This window comes from Myotis yumanensis, unplaced genomic scaffold (assembly GCF_028538775.1).
Source record: "Myotis yumanensis isolate MYYU_CA2020_CCGP unplaced genomic scaffold, mMyoYum1.0.hap1 SCAF_2, whole genome shotgun sequence".
Taxonomy (NCBI): Eukaryota; Metazoa; Chordata; class Mammalia; order Chiroptera; family Vespertilionidae; genus Myotis; species Myotis yumanensis.
Window position 1 is genome coordinate 151472568 of NW_027223753.1, and position 12487 is coordinate 151485054.

General features: G+C 43.2%; 1 protein-coding gene across 4 annotated transcripts in view; it reads right to left on the reverse strand.

Annotated features, from left to right (window-relative positions):
- CFAP44 (cilia and flagella associated protein 44) overlaps positions 1–12487 on the reverse strand; it is a 116107-nt gene that overhangs the window by 54949 nt on the left and 48671 nt on the right. For all 4 annotated transcript variants that reach the window (XR_011470306.1, XM_070406195.1, XM_070406194.1 and 1 more), the window contains exons 18-21: positions 9912–10057; positions 9042–9312; positions 1398–1453; positions 680–842 (exon numbers count right to left, since the gene is read on the reverse strand). Coding sequence is in view for 3 of the 4 variants with exons in the window: in XM_070406195.1 (XP_070262296.1) it covers positions 680–842; positions 1398–1453; positions 9042–9312; positions 9912–10057 (636 nt within the window). In the remaining variant the exon portion in view is untranslated. The remainder of the gene's footprint in view (positions 1–679; positions 843–1397; positions 1454–9041; positions 9313–9911; positions 10058–12487) is intronic.

Consider the following 12487-nt stretch of genomic DNA (forward strand, 5'->3'; position numbering starts at 1 on the left):
GAAAGCCCCAACTGGTTTGGCTCGTGGATGAAGCATTGGCCTGCAGACCAAAGGGTCCTGCGTTCTATTCCGGGCAAGGGCACGGACCTCGCTTGCAGGTTCCTCCCCGCCCCAGCTCATGCGGGAGGCAACCAGTCAATGTATTTCTCTCACATCGATGTTTCTCTCTGTCTTTCCCTCTCTCTCCCACTCTCCCTAAAAATCAATGGAAAATATTCTCGGGTGTCGATTAACAACAACAACAAAATGAAAAAAAGAATCACTGGCAAGTAGATGGAGTTTTGCAGTAAGTCACAAAAGAAAAAAAAATCAATACAAAATTACCTTAAACAATTCAGTGTTCACCACCATAGCTACACATAAACTAAGTCAGAAATTTTGTGGATAAAGCAGGTATTATCTTTTCAACAGGTCTGATGAATTATGGAAATGGAAGCACCAAGAATCAGATCATATATATACAATAGTTAGGTATCTTCACTGCATATGATAAAGAGTTGATAACCAGATTCAAACCTATATGTGTATCTTGTTACACACACAAAAAAGGAAAGGTAGCTAAATCCAGAAGTAAACTTTGTATTTAAGAGATTCTTCTGCATCCAAACTAAGTTGTGTGACAAGTGCTACAGTAGTTTAGTGGCTGCCAACACATTGGCCAAATTTATTTTTGACTTACTGTCCGTTGAAACTGCATATGCTTTGGTAATTCTTCATTCATTTCTAACAATTTCTGAAATCGATTCCTCAAACCTTTGAGTTGTTCTCTCTTCTTGGCCTTCATTTCTTCCACTTCTTTCATTAACTTGTCATGTTCTCTTTTTCTTCTGGCATTCTCTATACTGAAAACAAAATTTGAAAGACCAACAAATTAGGATACAGAAACAGCACAGAGAAAATTAGTATTAAATATCTGGAAATTTATTTAGCTTAGTCAACTTCTGTGACATATTGGTTTGTTTTGCAAAAGCTCAGGCTTAGTAGGTATTTATCAAAAACCAAAGGCCCAGTGCATGAAAATGTGTGCACTGGCGGGGGGCGGGGGGGGGGGCCCTCAGCCTGGCCCGCACCCTCTTGCAGTCCGGGAACCCTCACGGTGAGCGGGCCTAAGCCACAGCCTGGCCTTCCTCTGCAGGAGGCAACCAGGCAGGCTGATCAAGGGATGGAGCTGGCCGGCCTCACCCTGAATCACCCCGCTGCAGGAGGCCACCCCCGTGGGCCGATCTGGGGACAGCCCTGCCCCCCGCATCGCCCCTCCACTGCCACTGGTCACCGCTGCGCCCCATCACCATCCCCTCCCTCTGCCCACTGGCACATGCCAGCCGGCCCCGCTGACCCATTGTTCCACCATTCAGTCGATTTGCATATTACGCTTTTATTACATAGGATTCCCATACCTGTAGGCTTTGGGATCTTCAATATCTTCTGGAATTGGCTCTGTTTCAATTCCAAACTGTAGGATGAGGAATAAAATGTTAATCCTTTTAAATTGCATATTTCCCTTAAAATATCTAAACATAGTAAATTGAGGGGTTTTCCCCTGCCAGTTTCTAGCAACTGTAGTCCTGGAAAGTATTTTCACAAAAAATAAACTAAGGAAAATATTGCATTTGTTCCTGTTTCATTTAAAGGGGTAAGTAGAGAAAGTCTTGAAAATCATATGTATGCAAAATGTTAATATCACCATATTACCCCTTCAAATGTGAATTACTAGTATTCATGTATTAACAAATACACAATTTTTCTCAGTCATTTATTTTAAAACTAGAGGCCCAGTGCACAAAAATTTGTGCACTCGGGGGGAGGGGGGAATGTCCCTCAGCCCGGCCTGTGCCCTCTCACAGTCTGGGACCCCTCAGGGGATGACCACCTGCTGGCTTAGGCCCACTCCCCGGGGGATTGGGACTAAGATAGCAATCAGACATCCCTCTGGCAGCCCGGCAGCCCTCGGGGGATGTCCACTTGCCAGCAGGGAGCAGACCAAAGCTGCAGTCGGACATACTTAGCACTGCTGAGGAGGCAGGAGAGGCTCCCACCACCACCACCGCTGTACTGGCTCCATGTGGGAGCTCACTGACCACCAGAGGGCAGCTCCTGCATTGAGCGTCTATCCCCTCGTGGTCAGTGTGTGTCATAGTGACCAGTCATTCCCAGTCATTCTGCTGTTAGGGTCAGTTTGCATATTACCCTTTTATTATATAGGATAGAGGCCTGGTGCACGGGTGGGGGCCGGCTGGTTTACCCTGAATGGTGTCCCGGATCAGGGTGGGGGTCCCGCTTGGGTGCCTGGCCAGCCTGGGTGAGGGGCTGATGGCTGCTTTCAGGCTGCCCGCACCCCCTTCAGGGTGGGGGTCCCCACTGGGGTGCCCGGCCAGCCTGGATGAGGGGCTGGTGGCTGTTTTCAGGCTGCCCGCACCCCCTTCAGGGTGGGGGTCCCCACTGGGGTGCCTGGCTAGCCTGGGTGAGGGACTGATGGCTGTTTTCAGGCTGCCCGCACCCCCTTCAGGGTGGGGGTCCCCACTGGGGTGCCTGGCCAGCCTGGGTGAGGGACTGATGGCTGTTTTCAGGCTGCCTGCACCCCTTTCAGGGTGGGGGCCCCCACTGGGGTGCCTGGCCAGACTGGATGAGGGGCTGAGGGGCTGTTTTCAGGCTGCCTGCACCCCCTTCAGGGTGGTGGTCCCCACTGGGGTGCCTGGCCAGCCTGGGTGAGGGGCTGATGGCTGTTTTCAGGCTGCCTGCACCCCCTTCAGGGTGGTGGTCCCCACTGGGGTGCCTGGCCAGCCTGGATGAGGGGCTGATGGCTGTTTTCAGGCAGGCCAAGCCTACAACTGAAGCTCCCAGTCTCTCCTTTTATTCTCTTTTTTTTATTCTGTGATTTATTTACCTTCTGTAATTGAAACTTTATTGCAGCTCCAGCTCCAAGGCCGGCTGTCTGAAAGCAGGTACCTGGGGTTTTTTTAGCTTCTATAATTGCAACACTGTTGCATCCAGAGCTCAGAGCTGGGTTGGGGCAGGTGGGGAATCTTGGCTTCCTCCATCGCCGGGACAACCAAGCCTCATGTTAGCTTCAGCTGCATGGCTGCCGGCCACCATCTCGGTTGGCTGTTATTTTTCATATTACCCTGATTAGCCAATGGGAAGTGTAGCAGAGGTATGGTTAATTACCATGTTTGTCTATTATTAGATAGGACTAGAGGCCCGGTGCACAAAAATTTGTGCACTCGGGGGGGTCCTTCAGCCTGGCCTGTGCCCTCTGGCAGCCCGGGAGTCCTCGGGGGATATCCACTTGCCAGCGGGGAGCAGGCCTAAGCTGTAGTCAGACATCCTTAGTGCTGCTGAGGAGGCAGGAGAGACTCCCACCACCGCCACTGTACTGGCAGCCATCAGCCTGGCTTGTGGCTGAGCAGAGCTCCCCCTGTGGGAGTGCACTGACCACCAGGGGGCAGCTCCTGCATTGAGCTTCTGCCCCCTGGTGGTCAGTGTGTGTCATAGTGACCAGTCATTCCCAGTCATTCTGCTGTTAGGGTCAATTTGCATATTACCCTTTTATTATATAGGATAGAGGCCTAGTGCACAGATGGGGGCCAGCTGGTTAGCCCTGAAGGGTGTCCTGGATCAGGGTGGGAGTCCCACTGGGGTGCCTGGCCAGCATGGGTGAGGGGCTGAGGGCCATTTTCAGACTGGCCACACCCCCTTCAGGGTGAGGGTCCCCACTGGGGTGCCTGACCAGCCTGGATGAGGGGCTGATAGCTGTTTTCAGGCTGGTCAAGCCCCCGAGTGGGGACCGTCACCCATGGAGGTGTGGCCAGCCTGGGTGGGGAGCTGAGGGCTGTTTTCAGGCTGGCCACACCCCCTTCACAGTGGGGGTCCCTACTGGGGTGCCTGGCCAGCCTGGGTGAGGGGCTAGGGCCATTTTCAGGCTAGCCATGCCCCCTGGCAACCCAAGCTCCCAGCCTCTCCTTTTTTTCCTGGGATTTATTTATCTTCTAGAATTGAAACTTTGTAGCCTTGAGCAGAGAGGAGGGCCGGCCAGGGCAGGACGCTTGGCTTCCTCCATCACCGGGGGCAACCCAAGCCTCCTGCTGGCTCCAACTCTGTGGTTGCGCTTGGCTTCCTCCATCACCGGGGGCAACCCAAGCCTCCTGCTGGCTCCAACTCTGTGGTTGCATACTCGCTCCTTATTGCCTGGTGGGCATGGCTTGTGGGTGTAGCAGAGTGGCAGATTGATAGAGTGATGGTTAATTTGCATCTTTCTCTTTTATTAGTGTAGACAGGTCTCTGCTTTTCTGTCATTCATTGTAAAGACCCTTTTTGATCAATTTGTTTTGTTACCTTGCTAGTTTTTATACCTTCATATGTATAAAATTAAGTCTAAATATTTTTATATAAGGCAGGTTTATGACTTTAGTAAAAGTGGAGTCATAAATCATGACCAATGTAAGAGACAGTGATGGCTAATACATTGCAGTTACCACTAATCACTTAGGACATAACTTGATTAAATTGTATGTATTTCCAGAGATAAGCCCCTTAGTTCTCCAGATTAGTGATTTTCCAGGACCTCCTGGCCTCAGCTGTTTACAATAAATTTGAGTTTAAACAAAGGTGCTCCCAACTGTTTCAAAATATATGTCAATGCCCTAACTGGTTTGGCTCAGTGGATAGAGTGTCAGCCTGCGGACTCAAGGGTCCCAGGTTCGATTCCGGTCAAGGGCATGTACCTTGGTTGCAGGCACATCCCCAGTAGGGAGTGTGCAGGAGGCAGCTGATCGATGTTTCTCTCTCACCGATGTTTCTAACTCTCTATCCCACTCCCTTCCTCTCTGTAAAAAAATTAATAAAATATATTTTATATATATATATGTCAATTGTTCTCAATCTTGGTTGCCACAACATTTTATGGCTAGGGTTCAGGATCTGAAGAAGGGGCCGCACACAAATGAAAATGCTAGATAAGAAATACGAATTTAGAAGGCATGGGCGGCCAGGTGGAAACCTCCCTCTTGGAGAGGCACACCGACTTCTGGCAGGTCTGCTTTTTATTCACTTTTAGATACACATCTTGCCCTCAGTACAGCACAGCAAACAGGTAGCAGATAGACAGTCTCAAAGGTCAGTATGAAGCATAGTAACCTCCATCTTGTATAAAAAACTTCTGTTTGAAACTCTCTGCTGTTGTTAGATAGTCCCTAGTCTTGTAAACTCTGTCATTGTAAACTCTGTCACTTTAAGACAGTCTCTTATTCTATAAAATGACTTTGTTTTTAGTTCAAATAATAGAAAAAGATAATCTTAACTGTCCGTCCTTGCAAGCTAGCCATCTGATGCAATGGACTAATACTGATAATAATTCCCATATTCTTATGCCAAATGTTCGTTCTTTATGTATCCAAGATTACAAACTGTCTGTAACAAGAACTCACACAGAGCCCTTTGTAAAATCTGCAAAGAAGCTCAAAGATATAAATACAAAAAAATTCCTGTGTTACTTCCCTCAGAGATTTGGAAGAGACACCTCCCTCTGGGCTTCATGCAATAAATGACTCGTAATTAATTGGTTTATTAAGGTGTCTTGTATCTCATTCGCTGACTTACAACACAACAAGTAAAGATCAGGAAAGATTTACTTTGAGGCTATTAGGTCAGGAAATTGCTTCGAGCCATTGCTATCTCAACACAGAACAATCGATGCATAGCTTTTAGCCCTGCTACAGCTCAAGGTTCATCAGCCTTCCGAGTTCCTTGATGCACTCTCATGAGAGCATTAACAATGGATGGCTTCTCGCTGCACGTTAAAGTCACAGGGGCTGGGAAAGAGAGGGGTATAGATACCTAGGCCTCACCTTCAGAGATTCTGATATAATTGCTCTTGGGTAGGGCTCAGGCTCTGTACTTTTAAGGACTCCCTCGCTGATTCTAAAGTACAATAAGGTAAGAACCCCAGACCAATGCAGAGCTTAGTTTTTTTGTTTGTTCAATTCTTTCTGATTTTGTCTTCTTAAAAGCAGAGTCTGCTTCAGTGATTTAAGAAATTTGATTGCAGTCATAACTAAAAGGACACAATTATACAAATGCAGGATGTATTTTTTTCCTATCCAATATGGGTTTCCATAGAGAGAGTTGATGCTCTATAGAATGATAAAGATTTTTGTCTTGTTCATACACTTTCCATTCTGTAGTTACTCTTCCTGAGCTGAACCTCTTTAGACAACAGTCCATTCTCCAAATTTACCTGCTCAAATCTTTCCTATGTGCTTTGTAAGTTGGCCACCTGTTAAGTGGGAAGCCAATGTGTTCGCAGGAATTTTAACTCTGGTTTCACTAAAACAATTCCTTACTCCTAAAGCAATTCCAAAATTATTAATAATTTTGTCTAAAGGAACCACTTTGATAATAGGAAATTCAGGTCCTGTGACAGGGCCAAAGGATATACTTTGGGGATCTAAACCCTCAATCTTTATTACAAGGCCAATAATGTATTCTGCTTAAGAATACAATAATTGAAATGACTGGAAGATGGCGGCGTAGGTAAACACCGGAGACCGCTGCCGCAAACAACCATTTCAAAAATACAACTAAAAGACGGAACGGACATCACCCAGAACCACAGGAAAGCTGGCTGAAGAGAGACTCTACAACTAGAAGGAAAGAGAACAGCAAACCGAGGCTCAGAGGCGGCGCAGTGTGGAAAATACAAAGGTACCGAGGTGCGCGCGCAAAGCGGGCTGGTGGCTGAGGGCGCGGTTGTCGTTTTCGGTCGGGAGCGAGTCTCAGACTCTGGGCTCCAGATCCGGGCGAGTCTCTAGGGACCCAGACTCAAACGGGAGAAGCGGGATTATCCGGCATCAGTTGGAACCTGAGGGCAGCTTTCTCTCCTAGGTTTGCAGCGGCTGCCGGGGTTCTGAGAAGCAGAGCCTCTGGGAACGGGACTGAGAGTGGCCATAACTGCTCCCTCCGCCCGCCCTGTGGATCCCGCCCCGCCCAAAGCCTGCGCACAGCCATTTGCCGATCGCCTCAGGCAAAGGCTGGATTAGCGCCTCCCCAGAAGGCAGACGTTTTCCACACAGCTGTTTCCTGCAGCCAGTCGGCCTGGTGGTCAAATCCCTCTAGTGTTAACTACAACAATTAAGGCTTGGCTAGAACAAGACTGCGCACAAAGACCACAAGGGGGTGCACCAAGAAAGTATAAAAGATGCGGAGACAAAAAAACATGACAGAAATGGAGGATATGGAGCTAAGAATCGCAATTTTGAGGGCTTGCCATAAATTTGTGCAGAGCCTCACGAAAACTAATGAGACCCTCGATGCTACGATAAAGAAATTAGAAAGTAAGCATACACGGACTGAAATAAAGAATATTATACCCAATAGCAGACCAGAGGAGCACAAGAATCAAACCAAAGATTTGACAAAAAACACCCAACTGGAAAAGCAAAATGAAAAAAGAATCCGAAAGTGTGAAGATAGTGTAAGGAGCCTCTGGGACAGTTTCAAGCGTACCAACATCAGAATAATAGGGGTGCCAGAAGATGAAAGACAGCAAGATATTGAAAACCTATTTCAAGAAATAATGGCAGAAAACTTCCCCCACCTGGTGAAAGAAATGGACTTACAGGTCCAAGAAGCGCAGAGAACCCCAAACAAAAGGAATCCAAAGAGGACCACACCAAGACACATCATCATTAAAATGCCAAGAGCAAAAGACAAAGAGAGAATCTTAAAAGCAGCAAGAGAAAGAGACTCAGTTACCTACAAGGGAATACCCATACGACTGTCAGCTGATTTCTCAACAGAAACTTTGCAGGCCAGAAGGGAATGGCAAGAAATATTCAAAGTGCTGAATACCAAGAACCTACAACCAAGATTACTTTATCCAGCAAAGCTATCATTCAGAACTGAAGGTCAGATAAAGAGCTTCACAGACAAGGAAAAGCTAAAGGAGTTCATCACCACTAAACCAGTATTATACGAAATACTGAAAGGTATCCTTTAAGAAGAGGAAGAAGAAAAAGGTAAAGATACAAATTGTGAACAACAAACATGCATCTATCAACAAGTGAATCTAAGAATCAAGTGAATAAATAATCTGATGTACAGAATGAACTGGTGATTATAATGAATCAGGGACATAGAAAGGGAATGGACTGACTATTTTTGGGGGGGGTAAGGGGAATGGGAGATTCGGGAAGAGACTGGACAAAAATCGTGCACCTATGGATGAGGACAGTGGGTGGGGAGTGAGGGCGGAGGGTGGGGCGGGAACTGGAAGGAGGGGAGTTATGGGGGGGGGGAAGAGGAACAAATGTAATCTGAACAATAAAAATTTAATTAAAAAAAAAAAAAAAAAGAATACAATAATTTGCCCTAAGTGATTTTGCTCAGTGGATAGAGCGTCAGCCTGCAGACTCAAGGGTCCCAGGTTTAATTCTGGTCAAGGGCATGTACCTTGGTTGCGGGCACATCCCCAGTAGGGAGTGTGCAGGAGGCAGTTGATTGATGTTTCTAACTCTCTATCCCTCTCCCTTCCTCTCTGTAAAAAAATCAATAAAATATATATATATATATTTTTTAAATCTTTAAAAAAAAGAATACAATAATTTAACTGAACCTTCGAACATGATCCGCATTGTCATATTCTAATACTACAGGCAACCATATTTTTACAACCCCTTTCAAAGGCACAAATGATGGTATACAACTCATATCTTCCCCTTCAATGAGTGAATGAATAAAAAGTAACATACATATCTGAAAAAAATGTGCATTTTGAAAACAAATTTTGTTTTAGTGATTGATACAGAAAAACTGGCACAGTCTTTTTAATTTGGAGAATTCTATATCGTTAGTAATAAGGGGAATTCAACATCTTTAATTTTTGAAAAAGAGGCACCAGAAAAATCAAGATTACAATACTAATAGAAAGATCAGTCTGCAAGGTAAATGTATCTAAGTAGTTTTCAATTTTTAAAGAATATGAACAATTTTTTACATTACTATTTTAAAATAAACGGTTTGTTGTTGTTGGTCAGTCACATACATACCCTGGGAGATGGCACTTTGGCTTTCATGCTTTCTCTTAAATCAAAAACAGAAAAAATGGTGAACACGAAGATATTGCCATCTGCTCCAGTAGTCACCAAAAACTGGTCATCAAAGCTAGGAGAGATGCTTGTGATACATCCATAAGTATTGTCATGCACAGTGAAGTGCCAGTAGCTTTCCAGAGAGGTCAATGAAGAGTCATTTGGGCTTAAGATATAGATTCGAATTGCTCCATTGTGCAGTCCACAAAACATAAAATCTTGGTTAATACTATGAAACAAAAAGAAAGCAAATTGTTCTTCATATTAATCTGAAAATGTTTAATTTTAAATTAATTGTCAAATTTCTAAATTTTTAGTAACAAAGGCATTATGGACTAAATTATGTCCCCCTCAAAATTCACATGTTGAAGCCCTCACAAACCATGGAAGCCCAAGCAAACCGATACAAAAGGGTAGAGGGGAAAAAGCCTACTTAAAAGTTGGAGCTATTACATTTGGTCTGCAAAAGGATGACTGGCATATATGATTAACTCGTAATTATTAAATGAATAATAATTCAATTTATGATTTCTCCAGAATCATTATCCTGACCATGCAGTAGCATCCTCCTAAGTAATAGAGAGTAAATCCACACAATTCATTTGTGTGATAAACAGAATTTTTGACAAGATATTTGATAGAGTGAATTAAATACAGTTTTAAGATCAGCTTTGATTCTATTTTTTCCTTTGATATATTTAACATTGTTTGAGTACCCCTCCATTTAGACAGATCTTTGAAAACTGACAATATTCACAATGAACAAAAACACGGACACCAGTGGGTTATTGTTTGTTTGTTTTTTAAGATTTCTGAAATTCTGTTCACCTGAAAGTGATGGTTTGGATGGGATTATCTTCTGTAGCCTCAAGAAAACGGAAATCGAAAGGTTCATCTTTCTGTTGTGTGATATCACTGCTTTTGTCATATGGGGGGAACTCACAATGATATAGAAAACCAGAATCATAGCCGCCCTAGAAAAGGGATAAATAACATAGAAAGTGGTACTTCAATAAAAGACACATATGACCATATGAGAAATATTTTATGATTTCAAATTTTAAAGCATAAAATAGATGTCTTATTTTCCTTAATATATTTTTATTTATTTCAGAGAGGTGGGGAGAGGAAGAGAGAGATAGAAACATCAACGATGAGAGAGAATCATTGTTTGGTTGCCTCTTGCACACCTCCCATTGGGGATCGAGCCTGCAACCCAGGCATGTGCCCTGACCAGGAATCAAACCATAACCTCCTGGTTCATAGGTCAATGCGCAATCACTGAGCCTCACCAGCTGGGAAAAATATATGTCTTAAAACATCTACTTTATTTGATTTTTATGATGATAGATAGGTTTTATAAAGCATCTCTATTATCCATTTATATGCACCTATCCTATATAATAAAGAGATAATATGCAAATTAACCCTCATGCCCTCACAAGATGGCTGCCTATGACCAGGCCGTCAGGGGAGTTAGTGAGGGATGACTAAACAACTGAACAAGCAGGCTGCATGGGGCGACCAGGCCAGCAGGGGAGTTATTGAGGGACAACCAAACGACTGAACAAGCAGGCTGCATGGGTCGACCAGGTCAATCCTGATGATCGGACCTAAACTGGCAGTTGGACATCTCCCAAAGGGTCCCGGATTGGACAGGGTGCAGGCTGGGCTGAGGGGACCGCCCCACCCATGCACAAATTTCATGCACTGGGCCTCTAGTGCAATTATAATATGCCTTGTGATGATTTGTTTCCATTTAAAAGTCAATAGAAGAATGTTCTCACTTCTGACTACCTACTGAATTCCATTTTATTTCAAGTATTATCCTGAATAGCAATATTTAATAACAATTAACAAAATCCCAGAGAATTTGCCGCTCACACACTAAAGAAAATACCGAAGGCTATTTTTCAGGTAGAAGATGTAATCACAAAGATATAGAAAGAAATGAATGGCAAGAAAAAGAATAAACCAAAGTGATACTAAGAAAATAAAACAATAATAAAATGCCTTTTGGAGACAATGAGGGAAGATCAATGGAATTAAGTATTCTAATATCTTTTTTCTCTAGGACTAGTAAAAGAATAGATTCATATCAAATTATATTAGATTAAGGATGCATATTATGATCTTTAGGATCACCTCCAAAAGAATAGTAAAAGAATACATAACTCATAACCTAACAGAGGAAAAAAATGGGGAAAGTGCTTTAATCATCCAATGGAAGGTGAAAAGGGAACATAGAATTAGTGTGATAAATAGAAATAGTAAGATGGTGGATTTAATCTAAAATACATTAGTTTATCACCTTAAATATAATTAGACATAGTACTCTATTAAAATAAAGACAAAAATCAACCTACAGAATTTTAAAAAAAAAGAAGAAGCTTAACTCTATGCTGCTTACAAGAGACATACTTTGAATATAAGAGTATCAAAGGCAAAGGAAAAAAATCATTAACAACTCTGAGTTGTGTTTTAGTAAGTGGATGGATTCTAATCTCATTTATTGAGCTAGAAATGGAGCAAGTTTACATGTGGTTTGAAAGTTATATTTTAAACATGTTAATTTTGAGGTGCCAAGGAGAGATATTACATTAGATCGATACACAAATTTGAATATGAGAGGAGAGATTAATAATGGAGATGAAAATTTAAGAATCATTGGCATATAATTGATATTTAAAGCCACAGGACCAGATAAAGTCACCTAGCAAGAAAGAGGGGGCACAAGACCACATCCTAGAGTAGTTCAAATTCCAAATGTTGTTCAGCAAATAAGAAGCCAGTAGAAGAGGCTAAAAAGAAGTGGCCAATAGGATGTGGTATCTTTGAAGCCAGGAAAAGAAAGTTTTTAATAAGCATGGAATAAACCCCTCCCATTGATGTGCCAACAGCAATCAAGGCTCAACTACAACAGGAAGATAAACACAGCTCACATGGGGAGCACATCTGATGTACCCAGTTCAGATGACCCGGGAGACTGTACCACTGGGCCCCATAGGAAACCTACTACATACGGCCACTCTATCAAGTCTGGGAGGTGTAGCAGCTCTACTTAATACATAGAAACAAACACAGGGAGGCAGCCAAAATTAAGAGACAAAGAAACATGTCTTTCACTTAGGTGAAAGAATAGAACAAACTCCAGAAAAATGCAGCCTAACAAAATAAAATGAAAGCAAACAATTTACCAGATGCAGAGTTCAAAACACTGGTTATAAGGATGCTCAATGAACTTAGAAGAATTGGTGAATTTAGTGAGAATTTCAACAAAGAGATAGGAAATATAAAAAATGGAGAGAGAAAACATAAAAAAGAACCAGTCAAAAATGAAAAATACATGATAGGAAATCAACAGCACAGTAGATAAAGCAGAAAATCTAATCAGAGATTTGAAA